General features: G+C 42.1%; 2 protein-coding genes across 2 annotated transcripts; both read right to left on the reverse strand.

The window, feature by feature from the left end:
• Nucleotides 1-1,961: 1,961 nt before the first annotated feature.
• On the reverse strand, nucleotides 1,962-16,811 carry lats1 (large tumor suppressor kinase 1). The gene is given in 15 exon segments (XM_034162649.1): nucleotides 1,962-2,400; nucleotides 2,480-2,520; nucleotides 2,523-2,585; nucleotides 2,753-2,800; nucleotides 2,803-2,934; nucleotides 3,127-3,430; nucleotides 3,432-3,484; nucleotides 3,487-3,682; nucleotides 8,755-8,762; nucleotides 10,248-10,326; nucleotides 10,328-11,715; nucleotides 12,644-12,788; nucleotides 13,212-13,341; nucleotides 13,343-13,690; nucleotides 16,200-16,811. Coding segments are annotated over 14 exon segments (3,243 nt in total). The 5' UTR covers nucleotides 13,564-13,690; nucleotides 16,200-16,811; the 3' UTR covers nucleotides 1,962-1,965.
• Nucleotides 16,812-16,898: 87 nt separating this feature from the next.
• nup43 (nucleoporin 43) lies at nucleotides 16,899-24,469 on the reverse strand. The gene is given in 9 exon segments (XM_034162650.1): nucleotides 16,899-17,175; nucleotides 17,178-17,229; nucleotides 19,839-19,959; nucleotides 20,071-20,222; nucleotides 20,301-20,436; nucleotides 20,513-20,675; nucleotides 21,449-21,526; nucleotides 22,975-23,097; nucleotides 24,259-24,469. Coding segments are annotated over 9 exon segments (1,119 nt in total). The 5' UTR covers nucleotides 24,379-24,469; the 3' UTR covers nucleotides 16,899-17,001.
• Between the last annotated feature and the right edge of the window lie 1,856 nt (nucleotides 24,470-26,325).

Consider the following 26,325-nt stretch of genomic DNA (forward strand, 5'->3'; position numbering starts at 1 on the left):
CTCCAGCCAGACTGTAGCTTTTCAAAGGACAGAATGTGAGAAAGACCTGAGGTGCAGATTTAAAAAAAAAAAAAAAAAAAGGTAACTGGTTCAAGTAAAAAGCATGTGAGAAATGGATCTCAAAACCAAGTAAGCAGATGTCACTGATTAATTACTCAGACTTGCATAAACTTAACTTGGAAAATTTCAGACCATCTCCATGCGAGTGTGTGCAGAACGTTCACAGACAATGACTCAAGAGGAGCCCCAGACCGATCAGGCTTCGTACGATAAACTACAGTTAAACTAAACTAGTCATGGCATCGTGGGAACCCAGTAGGCTAGATCAGGGAAGAGCCTGAACTGAATCAGTCATGTAGCTCAGGAGCTGCAGTGAGGCAGAAATCCACAGTGGATGGTGCCATAATGCCATCCCACAGGTCTGTGTGTTATGGTTGGAGTCTTGGAAACTAAAATAAAGGTAGTTCTAGTGTTGAATATGACAAAACGACACCAATACAAAAAGGAGGGGCCTGCGATTCACACTGCTCCTTTATTAACTATGTTAGTGGCAACTTAAACCGTCAACATTTCCATGTCTTGATTGGTTGCAGGCTGACAAATGCATCATTTGGTCAGGCCTCTTGAGGACATTACATTCACTTAAATCGAAAGTGAACCGATATACCAGGCTATATGTCGAACATGGACGAATAACTGCACGTTTGTTAAACTTTACGCACCCCCCACCCCAAAAAAAGGCTATAGAATCAGCAACTAATTTTTCACATGGGTAAAATTCCCACCAATTAAGTAAGTTTTATTTATAAAGCGCCTTTCACAGACCAGGGTCACAAAGCGCTGCACATGGCATACAAAAATAATCTAAAAACATACGAAAACAATAAAATACAATATTAGGCTAAAAAGCTAACTTAAAGAAATGCGTCTTTAGTTGCCTTCTAAAAGTATCTATACAATCCAGAGAATGAACGGCACAGGGAAGCTCATTCCAGAGGCTAGGCGCCACCACTTTAAAAATCTGTCCCCGCGAGTTTTAAAATGGGTCCGAGGAACCATCAACAGGTTCTGATTGGACGACCTGAGGCTCCTGGAGGAAGCGTAATGCTGGATCAGGTCCCTGATGTACTCCGGTGCCTGTCCATTAAATACATTTTTAAAACTTGCCTTTATTCTGGATGTACTCCGGTGCCTGTCCATTAAATACATTTTTAAAACTTGCCTTTATTCTGGTTACCTGTTCCACATTAAATTTTTCTTCAACTGAGTTATAAAATGTGCAAAAATACAGGAATCCAGAATCAAACATTTCACAGTACATACAACATGAAGTTGTTAGGTGCCTACAATAAAGTACTTCTAGTGCATGACACAATAACGACACTGAAATTAAATTTAAATGGTCATTACATCTAAATGATACAAAAAAAATTAGTGCTTTGGTGAGAGTGAGCATAAATCTACCAACGGGGGGAGTAAGTTTGACCAATATCAATTTATTGTCCGTTAAATTAGTGTTGAAACCCAAACAGAAGGCAGCAACGGACATGACAGAGGGCCTGCCCTAAAAGGGGAAACAAATATTTACAAAAAACTCATTTATAAATACATTTTAGGTATAAATAAATAAAAAAAAATCCCAAATCAATCTATTTTAAAATTCCAAGTCTTATTAACCCTCGTATTTGGTGAACGATTACAAAGGCACAGCAATTATCCCTGCAAAAAACTACGAGACTAAATCCCCGTTAAAATATACATTCAAAATATAAATTAATTTCCAATTTAAAAGTCCATTCTAACACCAAACATCCCAAACGGCATCTACACACACTCTTAAATAACTTAGTGGGGGAAACCGGCCAAGCACCCTGATAATTTCTGCTTCCTGTACAGTGCAGCACACAAGTGTTGTGCTCTGTGCCTGCTCAAAACGCACCCACTGAGCAGGTACGCAGAGTCCACCTAGTCCTCGTTATAACTCTCATACTCTATTGGTTTGGGACAGCTGTACGGGTGACCGTTATCGTCAAAAAAGCGGCGGAAGGTGAACTCATAGAAGGCGTGTTCGGGGTGCTTGCCGTTGCGGAACCAGCCGCTGAGGGTGTCGTTGTGATTGCCCTCCCCCTCGCCATTGCTGCTCCACAGCTTCTCTGGATCCACAGGGTCAAAATTGGAGGTGTCTGTACAGTGAGCGATGGTGGGGATGTAGGGCGCCACCTGCTGGCGCAGGTCACTGGAGAAGTTGAAGGTGTTAAAGAAAGGGTGAGCTTTGATTTCCTCAGCGCCATTCTTGCCGAGGCGGTCGTCGGGGCCTCGACATAGCTTGATATGAGGTCCGATGCCTGTGGGCTCAGCTTGCTTGCGGTGGAATGTTAGTGTGCTCTTCCAGTTGATCACCTGCTTTCAACAACGAGGCGCATTTAGGAACAACATCAGCTGCAAATGGACAAAATTTCACTGCTGGTTCTGAACATACCTTCAGCTGAGTTTCCAGGGGCGTGGTAGCCAAGAAAGGGGCTGTCCCACAACCATTTCATACAGGATGACGCCAACACTCCACCAGTCACAGAGCTGAGTGTACCCTGGACAAGATTAAAAAGTTCTCAGCCAAACAGCAAATAAGTCTTGGAATATGTTCCCCTCTCCCACAACCTGATTCATTCATTCAGGTGTCTGTTGGTCCTTGACTGGTTGCAAACGATGTGCGTTAAAGAGATGCACTCTTCTTTGTTGAGGTGAACCGTCTTACCTGTCCGCAGTAACACTTCTGGGGCGATGTAGTTTGGCGTTCCCACAGGGAGTGCGCCAAACAGCGCTGGTGCTGCCGGGCCTTCCTCCTCTCCAGAGGCTTCAGCCGGTCCTGTGCAGCGGCAGTTAGCCGGTCTTCCCACTCCTTACTGAAGTCCATGCTGTCCTGCCTCGCGTGGTCACCTAGAAACAGATCGCACAATGAATTTAGCGCAGCCATTAACTCCCGCCAGGCATACAACACTGTGCAGATGTTTTAGGCACTGTTAATGTGCTTCAAAACACCCCCCCTCTTTTTTTTTTTTTTGTCATTTCCGCTGTGACGCCTGCTGTATGATATAATGAAACACTATTTAATGAACGTTTGATACCAACCACTCTGGTAATATTTGGAGTCGTGCGTCCAGCGGAAGCCGGTACAAAGGCCAAAGTCGGTCAGCTTTATGTGTCCGTCTCGGTCGATGAGGATGTTATCAGGCTTGATGTCGCGGTGGATGAAGCCCATTTTGTGGACACTTTCCACAGCACAGGTGAGCTCCGCTATGTAGAACTGGGCCAACTCTTCCTTGAAAATACCGAGCCGAATGAGGAGGCTCATCATGTCCCCCTCCGGGGATGTACTCCATGACAAGTACAGGTTGTCTTTGTCTTGGAAGGAGTAGTAGAGTCGCACTACCCACATCGTTGTCGGCCTCAGCCAGGATGTCCCTCTCAGCCTTGACGTGGGCCACCTGTTCCTCAGCAGCACGTCCTTTTTACGAAGTGTCTTCATGGCGTACAGCGCGCCCGTGTCCTCCTTTCTGGCCAAGCACACCTCGCCAAAAGCTCCAATGCCCAGAGTCTTAATTCGTTTGAACATGGACTTTTCCATCTTGGCCCGCTTCAGCCGGATGTAGTTGGACTCCTTCTGACAGAGCATCATGCGCATCTGCTTCCTGGGCCATCTGTGGAACATCCACCTGAGCCAAAAGTGACATTTTTAATTAGAACTCGTACAATGGAAACTGACAAAAAACATTTCTTAGAGAGACACGATCATGAAGTTCATGTGAATCAAATAACACTGAAGACAACCGGAGCAAAACACAAGGATGCAAAAGTGAATTACAATCAGATGTACTTTCTCCTAATTCTGCTTCTGATCACCCACCACAACATGAGCTTTAATTTAATGGGAAAAAAAACACTATGTAGGAATAGCCATTTTTACTCAGTCCCTTCATTTTTAGAGCCCAAAAGTAATTAAATAAGAGTGCTCAGAGCACAGTATCCCCTGCTGGCAAATCGGCTTTGGTACAAGTGCCTGAAATGGTTATCACATACCTCGAAATGTTATCAAAATGTGTAGCTTGCTACATTACATTCTGAGCGACAATTTTGATGACATTTCAAGGTATGTGACAGTGATTTAGAATGCAGGTACCCACCTCATGAAACTGACAGTCTAGATTTATTAATCAAGGGCCATAACTCTGGTAATATGGGCCCAACTCGAACGAAATCATAACATGCGTATTACCAACCTATAACATGGGCTTGTAGCAAGTTTCATGAAATTCCTCCTAAAAATGTGAGAGAAAAATTGATTTCAGAATGCTGCATTTAACCAGCATGGGATAATAAACTAAATATACGTATATTGGTCACCCAAATAATCACTTTTACAGACTTAATTCTTTAGACAAGTCAAGGAAAAAATACATGAACATCTCCAAGTCACTGAATACTTAAACTTCATTTACGTCAATCATTATGAAATACTAACTGGTACCAGTATTTACCCTAAGCCCCGACACCCCCCAACGGGCTAACAAGAACCACCACCATGATATATTTTATACAAGGCCTGAATAGATCCTTGTCATTTGATTGGTGGTTTGTATGTCACGTGATATGGATTATTCGTACCATTTGCCATGCAATTTTGGTTATATTTAGTGTGCAATTTTGGTTCTATATGTTTTGTACTATTGCATGCCGCCGCACGCTCACACTAGCAGTGACGCAACTTATCTTAAAAACACACAGCAGCTTGAGACTGTGCCCAGACTTTCTTGGTAATTGACAGGAAGGCTGGATGCGCTGAGGGGGCTCCAGAGCATGTCCTCACAGTGCATGGAGGTTTCTACCAAACTACAGTACCCTGAGGCTCCAAGAGCAATGCAAAGAGGGAGGGTGAGGATTAGTAAGTGTCAGAGCCACAATCCAGGATGAGACGAGGAACATCCATGAAAACATCAGAAAGATGGCCCGCCCGAGATAAGTTGCTACAAGAATGCCTCAGGTAGATGGTGATAATGAACAAAGGAGGATATCATGGAAGGACCAAGCCCCTACATGGGATGGTAGCATCGACAAAGAGGGGGGAAGTGGCTGACATCAAGAAGACCTACCAGTGGCTCCAGCAGATTCCAGGCACATCAATCAATCAATTTTTTGTTATATATAGCGCCAAATCACAACAAACAGTTGCCCCAAGGCGCTTATATATGTAAGGCAAGGCCATACAATAATGATGTAAAAACCCCAACGGTCAAAACGACCCCCTGTGAGCAAGCACTTGGCTACAGTGGGAAGGAAAAACTCCCCTTTTAACAGGAAGAAACCTCCAGCAGAACCAGGCTCAGGGATGGGGCAGTCTTCTGCTGGGACTGGTTGGGGCTGAGGGAGAGAACCAGGAAAAAGACATGCTGTGGAGGGGAGCAGAGATCGATCACTAATGATTAAATGCAGAGTGGTGCATACAGAGCAAAAAGAGAAAGAAACAGTGCATCATGGGAACCCCCCCAGCAGTCTACGTCTATAGCAGCATAACTAAGGGGAGGGTTCAGGGTCACCTGATCCAGCCCTAACTATAAGCTTTAGCGAAAAGGACAGTTTTAAGCCTAATCTTAAAAGTAGAGAGGGTGTCTGTCCTCCCTGATCTGAATTGGAGCTGGTTCCACAGGAGAGGAGCCTGAAAGCTGAAGGCTCTGCCTCCCATTCTACTCTTACAAACCCTAGGAACTACAAGTAAGCCTGCAGTCTGAGAGCGAAGGCGCTCTATTGGGGTTGATATGGTACTACGAGGTCCCTAAGATAAGATGGGACCTGATTATTCAAAACCTTATAAGTAAGAAGAAGAATTTTAAATTCTATTCTAGAATTAAACAGGAAGCCAATGAAGAAGAGGCCAATATGGGTGAGATATGCTCTCTCCTTCTAGTCCCCGTCAGCACTCTAGCTGCAGCATTTTGAATTAACTGAAGGCTTTTAGGGAACTTTTAGGACAACCTGATAATAATGAATTACAATAGTCCAGCTAGAGGAAATAAATGCATGAATTAGTTTTTCAGCATCACTCTGAGACAAGACCTTTCTGATTTAGAGATATTGCGTAAATGCAAAAAAGCAGTCCTACATATTTGTTTAATATGCGCTTTGAATGACATATCCTGATCAAAAATGACTCCAAGATTTCTCACAGTATTACTAGAGGGTCAGGGTAATGCCATCCAGAGTAAGATCTGGTTAGACACCATGTTTCTAAGATTGTGGGGCCAAGTACAATACTTCAGTTTTTTATCTGAGTTTAAAGCAGGAAATTAGAGTCATCCATGTCTTTATGTCTGTAAGACAATCCTGCAGTTTAGCTAATTGGTGGTGTGTCCTCTGGCTTCATGGATAGATAAAGCTGGGTATCATCTGCGTACACATGAAATTTAAGCAATACCGTCTAATAATACTGCCTAAGGGACAGCATTATAAAGTGAATAAAATTGGTCCTAGCACAGAACCTTGTGGAACTCCATAATTAACTTTAGGTCTGTGAGAAGATTCCCCATTTACATGAACAATTGTAATCTATTAGACAATATGATTCAAACCCACCGCAGCGCAGTGCCTTAATACCTATGGCATGCTCTAATCCTCTGTAATAAATTTTATGGTCAACAGTATCAAAAGCATCACTGAGGTCTAACAGAACAAGCACAGAGATGAGTCCACTGTCCGAGGCCATAAGAAGATCATTTGTAACCTTCACTAATGCTGTTTCTGTACTATGATGAATTCTAAAACCTGACTGAAACTCTTCAAATAGACCATTCCTCTGCAGATGATCAGTTAGCTGTTTTACAACTACCCTTTCAAGAATTTTTGAGAGAAAAGGAAGGTTGGAGATTGGCCTATAATTAGCTAAGATAGCTGGGTCAAGTGATGGCTTTTTAAGTAATGGTTTAATTACTGCCACCTTAAAAGCCTGTGGTACATAGCCAACTAACAAAGATAGAGATCGGATTTAAGATCGAAGCATTAAATAATGGTAGGGCTTCCTTGAGCAGCCTGGTAGGAATGGGGTCTAATAAACATGTTGATGGTTTGGATGAAGTAACTAATGAAAATAACTCAGAACAATCGGAGAGAAAGAGTCTAACCAAATACCGGCATCACTGAAAGCAGCCAAGATAACGATACGTCTTTGGGATGGTTATGAGTAATTTTTTTCTCTAATAGTTAAAATTTTGTTAGCAAAGAAGTCATGAAGTCTTACTAGTAAAGTTAATGGAATACTCAGCTCAATAGAGCTCTGACTCTTTGTCAGCCTGGCTACAGTGCTGAAAAGAAACCTGGGGTTGTTCTTATTGTTCTTCATTAGTGATGAGTAGAAAGATGTCCTAGCTTTACGGAGGGCTTTTTTATAGAGCAACAGACTCTTTTTCCAGGCTAAGTGAAAGATCTTCTACAATTAGTGAGACGCCATTTCCTCTCCAACTTACGGTTATCTGCTTTAAGCTACGAGTTTGAGAGTTATACCATGGAGTCAGACACTTCTGATTTAAAGCTCTCTTTTCAGGAGGAGCTACAGCATCCAAAGTTGTCTTCAATGAGGATGTAAACTATGACGAGATACTCTATCTCCTTACAGAGTTTAGGTAGCTACTCTGCACTGTGTTGTTATATGGCATTAGAGAACATAAAGAAGGAATCATATCCTTAAACCTAGTTACAGCGCTTTCTGAAAGACTTCTAGTGTAATGAAACTTATTCCCTACTGCTGGGTAGTCCATCAGAGTAAATGTAATGTTATTAAAAATGATCAGACAGAAGGGAGTTTTCAGGGAATACTGTTAATCTTCTATTTCCATACCATACGTCAGAACAAGATCTAAGATATGATTAAAGTGGTGGGTGGACTCATTTACTTTTTGAGCAAAGCCAATAGAGTCTAATAATAGATTAAATGCAGTGTTGAGGCTGTCATTCTCAAGCATCTGTGTGTGATGTTAAAATCGCCCACTATAATTATCTTATCTGAGCTAAGCACTAAGTCAGACAAAAGGTCTGAAAATTCACTGAGAAACTCACAGTACGACCAGGTGGGACGATAGATAATAACAAATAAAACTGTTTTTTGGGACTTCCATTGGATGGACAAGACTAGAGACAAGCTTTCAATGAATTAAAGCTCTGTCTGGGTTTTTGATTAATTAATAAGCTGGAATGGAAGATTGCTGCTAATCCACCGCCCCGGCCCGTGCTACGAGCGTTCTGACAGTTAGTGTGACTCGGGGTGTGTTGACTCATTTAAACTACATATTCATCCTGCTGTAACCAGGTTTTCTGTTAGGCAGAATAAATCATATGTTGATCAATTATTATATCATTTACCAACAGGGACTTAGAAGAGAGAGACCTAATGTTTAATAGACCACATTTAACTGTTTAGTCTGTGGTGGCAGTTGAAGTGCTATATTATTTTTTCTTTTGAATTTTATTCATCAGATGTCTCTGTCCAGAGAGTACAGGCCTAGGAACAGCTAAGATACTGCCCGCGAACCATCAAACTCTCAGACCTCTGGTAGAAGACCCAAGCTTGAGGAAACACACATACCCGCTCCCCAACCTAAAATACTGCTTTAGCTTGTCCACAGCGCTGCCATCCTGGCTGTTCAAATGATAGCTCAGTTTTTAAACCTGTGCATCAATCAAAACATACTGTTCAACTGTTTTTCTGTTTGGGACCGTCTGACCTTTGGTGGACTTTGACGTTAATTAACACAACCACATATTAACAGGTGAAACTGTGTAAAAAAAAAAAAAAAAGTTTATATCCAGATTTTAACGTTAATGGAGCAAATCTGAAAATGTTTTGATCAAATAATTATTAATGGGATCATGTCGTGCAAAACAAGTTATTTACCTTTTACATTTTCCATGTGTTTGAAATTAATGTTAAACATCTACAAAGTCCCATAATTCTGTGTTTTCACAGATATCCTCCTGCTATAAACATTATTTGATCTGACACAGGATGTTTGACACCTCTGTGACTATATACAGAAATACTCCCAAATGCTCTAATTTGGCCCCGTTCACTCCCTCAATGGAGCAGGATCACTACTCTATTGTAAAAATCATACCATCTTACTGAGTGATAAAAAAAAAAAAAGTTAATATACTTTAAAATACAGCAATGAATCAGCTCAGTGTGTTCATGATGTGGTTCATGTTTCGCCACCTGCTTTGAATTTCTAAACACTTTATGACTTAAAATAACACTGAGGACCACTGGTCCTACACAGAAAAAAAAATTCTACGGGAAACACTACTTCATTGTAAATCTGTTTGCAGTCTTCAGTTTTAATAAAAAGGGAGTGACACTGCAAAAAGGAGACTTGTGAGGAAAACCACCAAGACATCCAAAAAGCTCTGAAGGAGCTGTAGGCTTCTGCTGATGTAATCAGAAAAATACACACCACAAAATTGGTCTTTTCAACCACCTGTCACAGCTTCATGGTGGAGAGGAACAGAGAAGAGACCAATACGCAAAAGTTGCACTCTGCACAGTTTCTCCAATCACGCCAGTCACTCCTTCAGAGTCATCGTGTGACTTGGTAGCTTCCATCACTAGTCTCCTTGTTATAGTTTTCAAAACTTTAGATTTGTTATTCCAGATTGACCACACAGTACAATACTGCTGGTAGTTATTAATGAAAGCACATTGCGATTGCTTCATTTTAACTCCATTGTGGTGGTGTACAAAGGCATAAATTACAAAAAATTAAATTCTGTCAGTGTCCAAATACATATGCACCCAACTATATTTTTCAGAGAGGTTAATCATACTTTTGTGACTAGACCATAGCAAAAACTGTACAAGCAGCAGTGTGAACCGTGAGAACAATGAGTGGCATGCATTTCCTCCAGCCACGGCAGCCGACAAGACAATACAGCACATTAAAGTGCAAAAACAAAAAGAAAAAAAACACCTAATAACCCTGTCACAGCTTACATGGATAAGTGATGCATGTGGAATATTCTGTGCTGCAGTACAGGAGAAATACTTTTACCTTTTAGATCAGCTGTTAGTGACAGCAAGGACAGAAAGAAAGAAGCTAAGTAGAAGAAAAAAGAAAAGCATGAACGGCTGATACATTTCAGAAAATACTGTGAATGCAGTCAAAGAGAAAAGTTGGGAAAAAAAGCTGAAAGACTCTCCCGAAGCGTCATCAAGCTTTCGTTATTGATACTCACCCTTTGCATCTCACTTTCCAGCTGCTTCCTCCTGCGGATCCGCTGCTGGTGGTTCTTTAGAGATATTTTCCACATGCTGCTCCATGAAGAACTTGAAGGCCTGAGGGGAATACAGCGCAACCCTGGACTCCCCCCTGCTGCGCTCCTCCTCTTTCTTGGTACGACGCACAGGAACCGGCGATGTTGTTATCTGCTTCTTCTCCTTCTCCGTACTTGCGATGCTTCTGGTGTTTCTGTCGGCTTGTCCCAGGAACTCTCACTGCCGCCGACTTCCTCATCAGGAGGCTCCTCCCTGCCTGCGGCCTGCCTGATGGCACCTGAGTCGTAAGCCGGTGGGCATGGTGCACCCGCCTGCTGGAGGAGGGTGCTTAGGGTAGGGAGGTGGGGGGCCCTGATAACTGGGCACTTCAGATACTACAGGGATCTGAGGTACTGGGGGTGATGGCTCTGGATAGTTACTTGTAACTCCTGGGTTTGGGGTTTGCTGCATCCATGGAGGGTGTGTCGGAGCAACGGCAGTGTGCAGCTCAGGTTTCTGCACTCGCATGCTTTTGACCGGCTGCAGGATGGGAGCCTGGGTGATGGCTGTGACCGTTGTGGCAGAGGGCTGAGAGCTGGGCGGGTGTGTCGGTCTGCCGTTCAGCTGGTGGTTGTTAAAGGAATTGGATCGGACCGGCACGTTGTTCTGCCATGATGGCGACTGATCCTGGTTGTTATTGCCAGACGATTGTGATTGGTTGTGGGCAAGCTGGGACTGGGACCAGGACTGAGGAGGCCCCATGTTGTACAAGTCGAGGTTGTGACTGTTCCGGTTGGGGACCATCATGGACTGAGGGAGGTTGCCACCGTTGACATAAGAGGGAGAGGACGCAGGTCCTACAGCCTGCATCTGCTGGTCAGTGGGACTGTGCCGACTGCTCTGATTGACAGGGTAAGGGGGAGGGGGTTGTCGGCTGCCCCCCGCTATGTATTCTGTTTGAGGGGAGCCATTCTGAGACCAGTTGGGGGGGAAGGGGAACTTAGTCCCTCCTGAGCTTTGCATTATAATCGGCTGGTGGCCCACCGGCCCAGAGCCGATCCCGCGCTGACACTGAGGTGCCGGTGTGGGGTACCCTTGGGGCAAAAGGTAATCCATGTTACCAGAGAAGCGTTTGGTCGCCGGGTTGTTCTCCCAGGATGACCCAGGAGGTAGCATGCCCCGATTAGGTGGAGGTGTAACACTGCGAACTTGAGGCGGCAGTGGTGGGTTGACTCTCTGGCTATTAGCAGGGTGACCCTGAGGATACGCAGACGGTGGGCGTGTAGCCAGCAGGTCCACCTGCGGTCCAGGACTATCAGAACGGTACATCATTCCTTCTACAATATGAGGACCATGTCGTGGAGCCAAAGACTCCTTAGAGCCCTTCCAGCTTGGCCTCCTCAGAACAGATGGCTGGATGTGGGATGAACCTACAGAAAACAGTTTAAAGTTTGTGAACTTAAAAGGAAGCATCAACTTTTGACTAAAAGAGGAGGATAAATTTCATTTTATATATATGTACAATGATAATAAAGGTTCTATTCTATTCAATTGAATTGAAACATTACACACCGGGTGCCCTTCCTGATGCAACTCCATATTACATGGAGAAATGTGGCAGGGGTTAGTGTTATACTAGTAATATAAGGGTGATTCTTTAACTACGGGCACTATGGGCCTTGTAAATGTAATTTCCACCACACCATTGCCTTACAATATAAAGCGCCTTGGGGCAACTGTTTGTTGTGATTTGGCGCTATATACATGTGCTCTGATGTCACTGTTTATCTCCATAGAAACTACCCAAACAATTTTTCATACAAACTGTTTAAAGGGACATTACAGTGTTGTGGTGGAAATTACGGCAATAGTGTGGGACAACTACATTTTATTTTAAAAAAATCACAACAGTTGTATGACATTGAATACACCAATTATGTTTTGATTATTTTACTGATATTTTATTGAGATATTTTAAAACATTAGAAAAAAACGTTGCTTTACCATTCATTTTATCATTGAAGATCAAAGGTCTGGGGTGTGGGACAAGCACAAAACGGCAATATTGCATATAATGATGCTGAAAAAATGTGAAAAGGTCATCATAGACTACTAGAACAAATTTCTTAACACACTTTCATTGTAAAGATAACTATAAAAGTGTGAAATTTCCCCTTTTTTCTGTTTTTCATACAATATGATCAAAGGACATAAGTGCCCGTAGTCTAAGAATCACCCATAAAAGAAAAAACTCAGCAAAAAAGGCTGAAGTGTCTCATTCTTTGTCAGCAAATGTCACATTTTAAAGACATCCCCTCAACAAGACAGAAAGAAGCAGACTGTGGACAATATATGTACCTGTGCTTTTCATGCCAGGACTGTTGGAGCTGCTGACCGCCATCTGCTCCCTCATGGAGTCCTGGTAGTTCACCTTACTCATGTAGTCGACAGCAGCCCCCACACAGCGACTGTTGCACTGCTTAATGGCAGGATTGACCAGTTCCTAAAGAACAATCAGACCAGTTACAGCAATCCATCTGCATCAAGATGCAATTATTCTGCAAGTTATTTTACACATGAATGCTGCTTTTAAAAACCATTTGGCAGCCACACAAATGGAAGGCAAACAGGTTGCCTTTTGGGACTGGAGTGGATTTGTTTTCTCCAGGACTTCAAACTGCTACAACGCACACTCTCCCTCTTCATACCTGACAGGCCCAAAGCACACCTGCCAATTAACAAACTACTTTGTATTGTCATGTGCACAAGCTTGTCATTCCACCTTGCATACCTAAATGTTTCACGTTTCTCCCGTAAACAAAGTGCACCAACTGATCATTATCCATTACAAGTTATGCAATCACACAGCATGCCTTCAGAAAACTTTGGAACCAACCCTGTCACAGGTATGAGAAGTATGTCTCACCTCCTCAAAGCCAGCAGATGTGGGGTCCAGCAGTATGTGTTTGTTCACCTCAGACGTAGTTCCAGATCCGCTGGGTTCATTGGCGAAAGGTTGCAGGGACTTGCGGATCTCTTGTAAGGCTTTATGGTAGTGCGTTTTTTGTGTTACCACAACGTCCCGATTGCTTCGAGTCCTCAGGAACCATCTTTCCAACACCAGTGTCCACTTTAGGTGGGTCAGAGGGCTTGGACAAGTTGCGCAGGCTATTTCGTATTTCCTGCAACATTTGCTGGCTGTTACCACTGTAGTTACTGGTGGGGAATATTATTGGCCCCATCTGTCTGTATCCTTCGGGTTTCTCCCCTCTCTTCATGTAAGAGCATGTATGACAGTGATTAAGGAGATGAAGACAACTTCAAGCAGTCCCAATGTTGCAAAGAAGAAGGAGGGTGTCCAGAAGTCCCAAAATCTGAGGCGTCCGACTTCACATCCACATGCTGCTGACAAAAACACATACACACAGCCAACATACAACAGTGTTAACCCAACAGCTTGTGCAAATGAAATTTAGAAAGTGGCAGCAAGCTAGAACATAATAAATAAGGTTTTGGAACTTAACAACAGAGCTAACACAAGAACTAAGTACTACTTAGTCTTTCTGATTACAGGTCACATGATGTTGAATACTTCAGATACTCTGCCAATTCTTCTTAGTAAAGGACTTGTTGCATGGGACAATATAAACCTTAAAAGGTCAAACAGTCAGCATTTTGGTATGTACAATAAAGGCAATTTATTGTTTGTACATAGTTTTCTAAATACCATGAAATGAAATTATAAAAATATTTTTATTAAAAACATTTATGCCATGTAAAAAAAAGACATTTTGTTTTAGTGGTTGTACAAAATTACATTAGATATAATAATGTATTAAAACATGCTGTAAAACAAGCATATTTTAAAAGGACATTTTAAGGTGTTTTGCTATGTAAAATAAAGATATTTTTAATAAAATCTACCTATGAAATTTGTATTCAAAATATACACTCAACAAAAATATAAATGCAAACACTTTTGGTTTTGCTCCCATTTGTATGAGATGAACTCAAAGATCTAAAACTTTTTCCACATACACAATATCACCATTTCCCTCAATATTGTTCACAAACCAGTCGAAATCTGTGATAGTGAGCACTTCTCCTTTGCTGAGATAATCCATCCCACCTCACAGGTGTGCCATACCAAGATGCTGATTAGACACCATGATTAGTGCACAGGTGTGCCTTAGACTGTCCACAATAAAAGGCCACTCTGAAAGGTGCATTTTATCACACAGCACAATGCCACAGATGTCGCAAGATTTGAGGGAGCATGCAATTGGCATGCTGACAGCAGGAATGTCAACCAGAGCTGTTGCTTGTGTATTGAATGTTCATTCTCTACCATAAGCCGTCTCCAAGGCGGTTCAGAGAATTTGGTAGTACATCCAACCAGTCTCACAACCGCAGACCACGTGTAACCACACCAGCCCAGGACCTCCACATCCAGCATGTTCACCTCCAAGATCGTCTGAGACCAGCCACTCGGACAGCTGCTGCAACAATCGGTTTGCATACACAAAGAATTTCTGCACAAACGTGTCAGAAACCGTCTCAGGGAAGCTCATCTGCATGCTCGTCCTCCTCATCGGGGTCTCGACCTGACTCCAGTTCGTCGTCGTAACCGACCTGAGTGGGCAAATGCTCACATTTGCTGGCGTTTGGCACGTTGGAGAGGTGTTCTCTTCACGGATGATGCGAAGGAGATGTGTTGCACTGCATGAGGCAAATGGTGGTCACACCAGATACTGACTGGTATCCCCCCCCCCCCCCAATAAACAAAATTGCACCTACAGAGTGGTTACACATGGTCTGCGGTTGTGAGGCTGGTTGGATGTACTGCCAATTCTCTGAAACGACTTTGGAGACGGCTTATGGTAGAGAAATGAACATTCAATACACGAGCAACAGCTCTGGTTGACATTCCTGCTGTCAGCATGCCAATTGCACGCTCCCTCAAATCTTGCGACATCTGTGGCATTGTGCTGTGTGATAAACGGCACCTTTCAGAGTGGCCTTTTAATGTGGGCAGTCTAAGGCACACCTGTGCACTAATGGTGTCTAATCAGCATCTTGGTATGGCACACCTGTGAGGTGGGATGGATTATCTCAGCAAAGGAGAAGTGCTCACTATCACAGATTTCGACTGGTTGTGAACATATTTGAGGGAAATGGTGATATTGTGTATGTGGAAAAAGTTTTAGATCTTTGAGTTCATCTCATACAAAATGGGAGCAAAACCAAAAGTGTTGCGTTTATATTTTTGTTGAGTATATTTAGGCTACGTGAAGGCATTTTAATATCACGTCAATCTGCGCCTTTGATATTTTTAAAGGAGCCACCAGAAGTACCTACTAAATGTTTGTTTACGTCAACAGTCTGTAAAAAATGCTGCACAGACTTTTAAAGGTCGGACAAACTACATATGTGGGTGTATGTCAATTACACAAACTGTACATTTAATAAATCTTAAAATTATTGGAAGTTGCTATGTTGATGTGTAAAAGGATTCATTGAGCCAATTCAGACTTTCATTCGGGGCAAATTGGACACAAGAGCGTCTCCGTTTAAAGTTAACCCTTCTCCCCAAAATAAAAGCACAATTTAAAAAAGTAAAAGTTGAATATCAGTAAGTCTCTGTTCACCTGTTAGCATCACCAGTAGCGCATGCTAACAGCAGTAGCTTAGGACCAACTCTCAAACCTGGCAACTAAAATTAGCATTATATGTCGGAGTTTGTCACGTTCGCTCAAATAGAAGAGCTGCAAAGTGAAGTTAACCTCACAGAAATGTAGTCGACGCAGTGAAGCCGCCGCGGCCTGTTAAAAGAATCCATTAGCTGCTGCTAAACTAATAGTTAGCATGCTAGCTCCGAAGGCATCTACAACAGCTAGCCGCGCTACCAACTTACCAGTGGTTGTAACGGATGATGTCTTTTCTGGGGAAAAAAAAAGTTAAAATTCCTTGACGTTGTGGCCAGTAACGTGATGATTTTGAGTAACTCCGTCCCCGCGGTGTCCTGTTCGTATTGAATTCCTGAGATGTCTGACAACTGCGTCAAGTTACACACAACATTAGTACAGCAAACTTCCTGTTACTACGTTTTCAAAATAATATTCCGCTTTGGTTGTATACTGATTAAGCATTTTAGAAATACATTTACACGTGTTTTATTCAGATTGTTTAAACACACAAAAAAATCTGTCCTGTATTTTAACATGGTAAAAGGACTGCATTTATAATCCTATTTTCCATCTGTACCAGAGGCTTAAAGCGCTTTACAATTATGCCTCACAGCCACCCATTCACACAAACACACCCCGATGTCAGGGTGCCGCCATGCAAGGCGCTTACTACACATCGGGAGCAACTTGGGCATTAAGGATCTTGCCCAAGGGCCCGTAGTAATGTTCCGGTCAGGCTAGGGTTTGAACTGAAATTCTCTGGTCTCAAGCCCAGTGCTTAACCATGCGTAAAAAACAGTGGTGTGAAGATTTTTATTCTTTTTTTTTTTTTTTTATATTTCAAAACTTTTATTGCAATGATACAAAAGTATTATTTTAGTCAAAATATTATGCTTAGTAATGATTTACCAAAAAAAAAAACGCAACAGTATACAGCAGACAAACATGGACATACATCTGAAGACTCCATTTTTGGAACCATGCATGACTGAAAAGAAGAATGAACAAACAGCATCATTGTCGATTCAACTACACTAAAACATGTCTGTTGACAAAAATCGCTTCTCCGTCAGTGCCACAGACCAGGCACTGCCCCAGTACGTCCAAGCTGTTGACAGAGAGCGTGTGGCTGGGCAGCATGTGAGTGGTCTCCAGACGGCCTTTACTGGAGTCGCCGCAGAGCCAGGCACTGACAAGGGGACTGGGTTTCCCCCTGCTGGGGCTGTGGCACTACGAGACATCATGCGCCACTTCTTCCTCCTGGAAAATCAGTGACAAACACCAAGTTCAATTAGGGATGAATTACTGAACCTTTGGCTATATTCCGATATAGTGTAAATATTAGGACCCCCCCCATTAGCTCTTGGCAAAATTCTACTGCACCTGCATTAATGGTAAAAGTCCAGCAGATGGAGATAGTGCTCCATTTAAAGAACCTTGGGATAGGATAACAACCAACCTGTTGCTTATAGTAGCAGACATTTATTTGTTGATTCCTGGTCTACTGTCTGTCCTTGGACTCCTCTCCACTTAGTCTCAGTCCACAGAGGTGTAAATGGTACCCATCTTGACTGGGGAAGTAACCTGTGATGTACATCCTGCCCTGTCTTGGAGGAGTTGTGGACTCACAACCAATTCACAAATATGGGTTATAAGCCCATGGGTCTAGGGCTCGAGACCAATGTTTTTTTTTTTCCACTCCAGTAAAATCCCTTACTGAAAATTTGAGCAGCACAAGTAGAACATTTAGGAATTCAAACCATAAATCCTCATGAAAAGCCATCATTCACATTTTCCCCCACTATAATTGTGTTACTGATAAATATTATTGTAATAAATTAACTCCCTCAGCCATTTCTGTTATGAAATAATGGCTTTAATAAATTTGCAGGTCACTCATGCATGACGCCAGTCTTAAAAAGTCATAAATGCAACCATTTGCTTGTATTCTGGAGCCCCAGGACCAATGTACGGCTTGTACTTAAGAGAACAGAACCCGAGCAAAGCACAAGTTACTTTGAATGGATTTGGGCCTCCTTCCACAATGATTCAAAGTCTATATGGTACCAAGCTTCTTATACATGGTGAACACAAAAACACTCCTTGGTTTCAAATATTTGTACTCTCAAAAGTGACATGAATAATTTTACAATTTTGAAGAAGAAGAATCTGCAAAAAAGAGAAAAAAAACTTGAGTTTCTGCAACTGTAGATACCAAAATTGGGCATCACCCGGGTACACTGCTGGTCTGAACAATGAATCAATTTGGAATTTCCAGGACACATGAACACAGTCAAAGATCAAGGCATGTAAATAAAAGCACATGTGGAAAAAGTAATCAAAAAAAGAAAATGTATTCAGCGAACTTAGACTGAGTTGTCTATGGGGGGGGGGGTGCAGCCTTTCATAGAAGAAAAACATTTCCCCCATTTAGGAATTACAGCCAGTACAGTCCTATTTTTAGAGCTCATAAGTAATTGGATAAACTAAAAATTATTATTGTGAATGCAAACCATCACTTTTACAGCCACTTTTCTTTAGACAAATCAGGTCATGTCAGTTCTGGGAGTACGTATTAGTGCAGCGAGTGGCCACATCCACCATTCCACAGAACCACACTGGGTGGGTGGAAACCCCAATGACCATACTAGGGATGTCCCGATCAGGTTTTTGGCCCCGATCCGATTCTGAGTCATCCGATTTTGAGTATCTGCCGATACCAAGTCCCGGTCCGATACTTTAAAAACCTGAATGAACAATGAACAAATGCTAAATATATAATATTTCCTTATAATCACCTTATTTTATTATTTATCACTTAAACAGTGCACTTCTCCTTGAGGTAGCTTGAACAATCAAGTAATAATCTACCAGACTTTTAAAAAATGTACAAATTTCCATGTTATTTTATTTGTTCTAAAAATAAATGTCCAAGGTTCCTTATGTTAAACAAGAATTATCTAATCTGAAATAACAGGTGGTTTTAATTTACAGATGAAAGAGGTTTCTAAAGAACCATTTATTGATTTAACTATTTTAATTACAAGTGTTCTAAACTTTTTTTAAAGAGTAATCAGAAATTGAGGTAATAAACAACAAACATTTCCAAGGATTTTTCTTCAGAAAGCTGCTCTATAAATGAGCAGTCCTGTGACACATTTCGGTTTTGTAGAGATCAGTGGTTTCTGCCACTAGTCTTTCGTGTTTTGGCCCGACGCATCGTTCCTATTGGACAGCACGAAGCTACATCACAGCTCAGAGTGTTGAAAGTTGGATTGGGTTGAACCCATGTTTTTTTTTTCTTTTGTTCAATTAAAAAAAAAAAAATTGGGTTGAACTTTGACCATGTCAGCCTGCCAACAAGTGGCAATGCGCGCTCCCGTCAGAAGCGTCACTTTAGTTCGGCTTTTTGACGCGATGCACGCCGCTCAAAAGCAACACGTCTCATTGAAAATAACGCTTTTTAGACAGATTCTTAATGCCTCTGACGCTTCCGACGCGTGAAAGGCCCATTAATATGCAATAATGAGCTTGAAATAGCACTGATCAAAATAATGAGGATAAAATCTATATCGGATTCCTGATCGGGATGCAATGTCCGATTTTGATCAAGTCTGAGACCACGTGATCGGACGCGATTTGAGATCACATGATCGGATTGGGACATCCCTAGACAATATCCTCCTCTTGAGAGATGGGCACGGGCATACACCAGCTTGTTGTCATGAATGTAACCAGGCCATAAATTCTTCAGTGTAACCACTGATGAATTCATGATATGGCAGCATCACCACAGCGTACGTGTGGTTTTCACCAAAAAAAAATAAAAGTCTTTACACACAGCCTTATTTCTTCATAGATCAGACTTGCCTTGTAAGAACGAGGGCATGTCTGAATGTGAGGCCGTCTCCCAGTGCAGCAGCGAGCCGTCCTCCGAACATGTGAACAGATGGTCGGGGTTGGTTGGGTGGAAGTGAACTTCCCACACTGTTCAGAAAACAAACAAAAAAGCTCAGCTTCTGTACCTGCCTAACTTCCTCCTTATGACAGTCCTTTAAATGATCTGTCCAGCACATTAATTACTCGCCAAAGCCTTACTTTCAGCGGAGTGCGTTTCCATCAGTGAGATGGGGGCGCTGCCCTGTCTCACGTCCCAGACGGAGAGCACGCCATCCTGACCCCCTGTCGCCACAATGTGCTGCTGGTTAGGGTGTCTGTCCACGCAGTACAGCGGAACCCTGTGGCCCGATCTGAAAACCAAACTAATTATTTATGACCACCGTTTGGTTGCACTGACTGGTTGAGGGTGGAGACGGTCAGGAACTTACGGAGACAGAATCTGGGAGGGTGAACTGCTCTGTTGCCTAAAGTCCCACAGCTTGATTTGGCCGATGGAGTTCACCGTCAGAATCTCTGTTGTCCTCACGTAAGTCACTGCGTGAATCGTGCTGCTGTCGGCATCCTCTAAAAGTGCAGTGAAATATTCCCATCATGCTCTGATGACCGCGTGAAGCATTCCATGTGTGTGAATCAATCGCACCTATGACACGAACCACTCCCTCCTGGTCGGCTCTGAAGATGATGATCCTGCCATCTTCACCGACAGAAATGATCTCGGGACTGCAGCACACGACCGCTGTACAGGGAGCGTTGTCACAGGGGTAACGGTGCGCTCTCTGCCAGCACTGAGACACAGACACCGTCTGCAAAAGAGGAAAGACAGCTGGTAAAAGAAGCAGAAGAACCAAGTCCTTCAAAAGGCCCTGAGACCTGTTGGTGCCACTGCTTATCCCTGGATACTGGAGTATGAGGCGAATGAAAGTCTACAATGTCCCCTGGACAGGACATTAGTAAATGACAAGTTACTTTCCAAGCCAAGGCTGGTACACATTTACTCCTGGATTGATTGATACAAAGATGAAGTGTCTTGTTTGACGAGTGCAGTGCAGCTATTTTACCACAAAATTATGCATTTTCCAAAGTATAAGTTGCACCAGACTACAAGTCGTACTTGACAAAAACGGCTCCTACAGAGGAAGTCGTATCAGAGTATAAGCCTCACTTTTTTCTGTACATGCAACTCGCTTTTAAAGACTGTTTTCTGGCCTCTTAATGTGGCCAGTCTAAGGCACACCTGCGCAATAATCATACTGCCTACTCAGCATCTTGATATACCACACCTGTGAGGTGGGATGGATTATCTCGGCAAAGGAGAAGTGCTCACCAACACAGATTTAGACAGATTTGTGAACAATATTTGAGAGAAATAGGTCTTTTGTGTAGAATATGTTTTAGATCTCATGAAAAATGGGAGCAAAAACAAAAGTGTTGCGTTTATACTTTTGTTCAGTGTATAAATAGTTATTATAAATAATGAACACGTGATTTTTCGGCATGTAATTCACACCAGTGTAGAAGTAGAAGGATCTCCTAAACGAATTAAAATCATTTCAATGCGACTTGACCAACTATGTACCTGACTGTTTTGGTGATGGCGGAAGATGGAAACTGCTCCTGTTGATGATGCTGTGACAATCCTGTCATGGTCCAAGAACTGCAACACATGAAAAGGTTAAATGAACGGTGGCACCAGGACACCACTTCAACACTGTACGTTCACGGTATTTGTCTGAAATGTTGTGATTTACAGACAAGTGACCGAATAAAGGAAAATCTGAAGTGTCTTCATAAGGTGTTGGGCCACCATAACTGCCTCAGTGCACCTTGGCACGAAATCCACACGTCTACAGAAAGCTACTGCAGGGATGGAAGACCATTCTTCCAATAACAATCATGGGATGCTTTGATAATGCCAGTGGAGAGCCAGTCTTCTCAAGAACTTTCTGTAGGAGACAAATGGTGCACAGCTGAAGGCTGAGCTGCATAGGTGGCCCCAGAGCAGCGTGATGTAGTGCTGCATCGCAACACGTTTGACATGTCATGAATGACCAAGTTCACAAATATCCATGCACTGACATGATGTTAAGAACATGAGCAATGCAATGCATGGAGCATGGCAGTTAATGGCAGAGGTGATAATGAAGTCTGGAAATCATTTCAATAATGATGACTTGCATATTAAAAATGGCATATGGTCTATTTGTATAGAGAAATTTGCAGCTTTACAATTGGTATGTGATGCATTGCTCTCCTCCTTCAAAAGGATACTTCATCTACCTCCCAATAGACCATCAACAACTGGTTTCAATCAGATTACAGAGCAGAAATATCAATCAAGATGGCCTGTGGTATACATGTTAGATGACAGACAAGTCCATTTTCAAAAGTGGATAGCGGCCATTTTTGAAAGGTACCTTCCCCTAGGCTCCCCCAATACACCACCAAGAAATGATTTACAATCAGGCAAGATGTTTTTTTTAGTTACTATGCAGAAATGAAAAGTTTACAGACTGACAGACAGGGTGAAAAAATAACACCCCTCAGCTTTGTCGTGCATGGATATAATAATAATAATAATTTTTATTATTATTATTATTATTATAATAAAAAAATGTTGTTCTGTAATCCATGAGTCTGACTTTTGTGTTTCTGGTTCAACTTCTGTAGTTGCACTAGCAGTTTGAGAAGACTCAACATCTACCAGCAACAAGTACATTACTCATACAGAACTGTTTGCTAACAATAACACGACTGTACTGTTCACTGTTTTTGAAGCATTGTGAACCAAAAGCCATAAAGGATTAGCTTGTTTGTGGAACTGTCGGAATTTAAATAATTTAACTGTTCATTGATACTGTATTTGTGAATGCTTGCAGCGTGGCGGCCACCTACATGGAATATTCAATGGCCACAGAGGTACTTTGATGGTTTTGCTATTTGTTTACTCAAATTCTCCCTTTAATTTGTCACTCTTCTGCATGTGTGTTACATCCAATACATCTACTCATATTTTAAGAAAGAACTGCTGAGGAATTTCCATATTATTTGTAAACTCCGAATCCTTCTGTTGATACAGCATCATGGTGGCCAATGAGTCCTTACCTGAAGATCCAGAACGTCGCCATCATGGTTTTGTTCACACAACAGCTGAGGGTCTCCTTCAAATCCATCTTCTACATCAGCAACTCCATGACTGTTGATGGTCCAAAAGGCAACCTTGTTGTTCTGTAATCCACAGAAGGCCAGACAGAAATCAATGTTGCATGCTTGACAATTTTTGTAATTTTGTCTCAGTGCCACATCAGAGTTGAATCAACTGTAATGTGCTTATATTGTCGACTTTGAGCGTCAATTTAAAGGATTTAACAAAAACATCACATTACCCATTTATGTAATAAATCCATTTTTATATGCAGTCCTTCAATTTTCATAAGAACACAAATCATTGTTTTTACAGCCAGTTTTCTTGAGACAAGTCAGGACCAGCTGGCAACACAGTTTCCAGCTGTACTTATCAAAAGCACATAGCGGGGAACTTAGCAGGGCACTGCCATGCGATGAGCGTTGCAGGTGTGAGTACTGTAGGAAGGTCCAGGGGCATCCTCACCAAACATTTTTAACCCTTGAAACACTATTTCCTGCATTTTGAGTGCTAGTTTGTGTTGCTAACTGGTGCATTAAATAACACGTGACATGTCCTTTAAAAAATTGATTTTTGCAGTAGCTCTGATCATGTTACCTCTTTCCCCATGCTTTTTCCCTTAACAGCTTTGTGAACTCTGACCTTACACTATTCTGCAGGGGGTCATCAACCTTGATCCTGGAGGCCACCTGCAAACCACAGCTGATTAGTCAAGCTTTCTAGATCTTGACTGGTTGCGCACGCCTGAAGTGGGTGGGGCAGGGAGAGTTGTAAAGACATGCAGGACAAGTGATCTCCAGGAGCAGGTTTGGCGACCCCTGGTGTACAGGTTATGTATGTTCACAGCCTGTCAAACCTGAAGTAACCAGAGACCAAGTTAGCCAGTGGCTATATGAAAATATTAATACGGAAACGTACCAACACTACCCATAATAACATTTCTACTGTTTGTCTAATTAATTCAATGGACATTGTAATGAATTTAACATGTTGATGAGACGAACACATTTTACATTGTAAAAGAAACTAAATAAATGAGGCAAAGTGTAGTGGAATCAACTCAAAACTGTTTTGAGAAATTGAGCAAAAGTTAGGAAATAAAATACTCCAGAACCCACAGACATAACTGTGAATAAAACTACTAATTTTGAGTGATCTGACACGTTAAAACAGTTTAAAAAATAAATTCACGACGCACTTCGACAGTTTTCTGCTCTTTATCACTTTTAACATAAATGACAAACCTCGTTGTCCCACGATCCAGTGGCAAAAACATCCGGCTGCTGCAAAGACGAATGCGACACTGAACGCCACCTGGTTTTGCTGACTTTATAAGATACGTACTTTGCACTCGGACCATCCATGGATGAGGAAAAAAACAAAACTAGTTTTAAAAAACGTTCGCTAAGGTTAGCTTAGCATTTATATGCGCCAGCCGCAAAAATACTTCCGGAGCTACGGTGGCACTTAAGGGGAAAAAGAAAAATCCTTTATTAGCTTGCAGCGCCCTCTAGGTGCTGGGATCTGTAATAGGTGCGTGACCTTGCAGCCACTAATCTTTATATTTTATAGAAGCTCGGGAAATAAACAGATCAACCAGCTATAAAAATATTGCTATAGTGATGGTTGTATCAGTTTAATGTATTACTAAATACCAAGAGCACTGCTTATATCGATAGGGTATCAGTTTAATATGATCATAGCATGACATTTAGCGTGACAAGTGTATTCAGAAAACATATTTCATATCTCATGTGTGGTGACTGGTTTTAAAAAAAGCATAAATGCTAAATTAATGACCATAGGGTCATTAATAAATTTTAAGTGATGACCTCTTAATTGACCTTGACATATGACCTTGATATGGCCTGAGATGTGAAAAGACTGTCCACATAATTTATCCGCCAAATGCGATTGAAATTGCCTTTTGCGTTTTGAAAATATTGTGATGTAGTTCAGACAGTGACCTCTGATGTGGTCTTGATATTTGATGTATGACATTGACATGACCTGTGTTGCAAAACGACGGTCAGATAAAGTCACATGTGGGAGCTGAGCTTTGCCTCCTTCATGACACTATAGTGACAGACGTGCCTTGGGTAACAGGCAGACAACAGGTGTGTCTCTAACTCTTAAAAAGTAACCACCTATCTGCCACATCCAGGTCAAATGTGGGTGACATCAAGCACCTGCGTGCTGGATCATACACAGAGAAACGTGCCGCATGGCCAAGATGTCGAAGCTGACACTCCCTCACAATGTAAGCAATGCTCTTCATCTTAGTGTCCCTAAGTAATGGCCCGTTTGGCACAAAGTGATTCCAACAATTACCCAAGGATCCTCCAAACAGTGTTACGACATGTGCACAACAGTCCTACCACAGTCTTGCCACAGTCCTGTGACTTTCTGTAAAAGGAAGACAGTCTTATAAATTAATGCCACATACACATGACCATCATGCATATGTTGTGCCGTGCCACAATGCCTTTGCAGCCAATGCAAAGCAGTCTAATATATGTGACTGCAACTTTAATATTTGCCAAAGCATTGGCGACCGTATTCTTAAGGGGGCTGCAACCCAGATTGCTGGTGACTGTCCCAAATCATCAAGTCTCATCTCTGTGTGGGCTTTAGTTCACTGATTAGCATCCAAGTTTCCCAACCCATCTGTGATTGGTGGATGGTCTCAGGGGCGGAAACAAGGCTGTGTGTTTTTATGCTGTGTGTCCAGCATAAACGACACACTGTTGCATCGTTGACTTGGAAAATTGTCTCATCTTTTCATCTTTTCTCATCTTTTGGACATTTATGGAGCCATTATTGTAGCAAAAGCATTTGCAAATGTGTATTTTGATCTCTTCAAAAGACCAGCCTGGCTTAAAATGACAGCGGTGACCGATGTCATACTCTGCACATGATCATCATAACATGCACTCTCAGGCTCCACGGTCCTGGTGCTTATGTTCTGTGTCCATGTGTGGAAAGTTCTGCAGGTCTCGTTGCAACCTGCTTGATAGCACATGTAATATGCTTTTAAACTTGCTTTCAAATCCAAAAGCTGTGCATATTCAGCATGGTTTCAGAAATTCTTTAATTTCAGGCAGAAGACTCCACAGTTGCTTGAGGCAGGAGCGTGGTTTTTGTTTTATTTTTGGTAAAATAATTCATTGTATCCACACAAAAGATCAATTCTGGCCTATACTGTATAAGGTGCCTGAGCCCAGTGAAGCAGACCCCCTCCCCCACATAAAAAAAAAAATCCAAGCAAACGCTGTAATTTCTGACGGTACATGAACGCAGCAGCAGCAGCA

Source organism: Thalassophryne amazonica, chromosome 21, assembly GCF_902500255.1.
Source record: "Thalassophryne amazonica chromosome 21, fThaAma1.1, whole genome shotgun sequence".
Classification (NCBI taxonomy): domain Eukaryota; kingdom Metazoa; phylum Chordata; class Actinopteri; order Batrachoidiformes; family Batrachoididae; genus Thalassophryne; species Thalassophryne amazonica.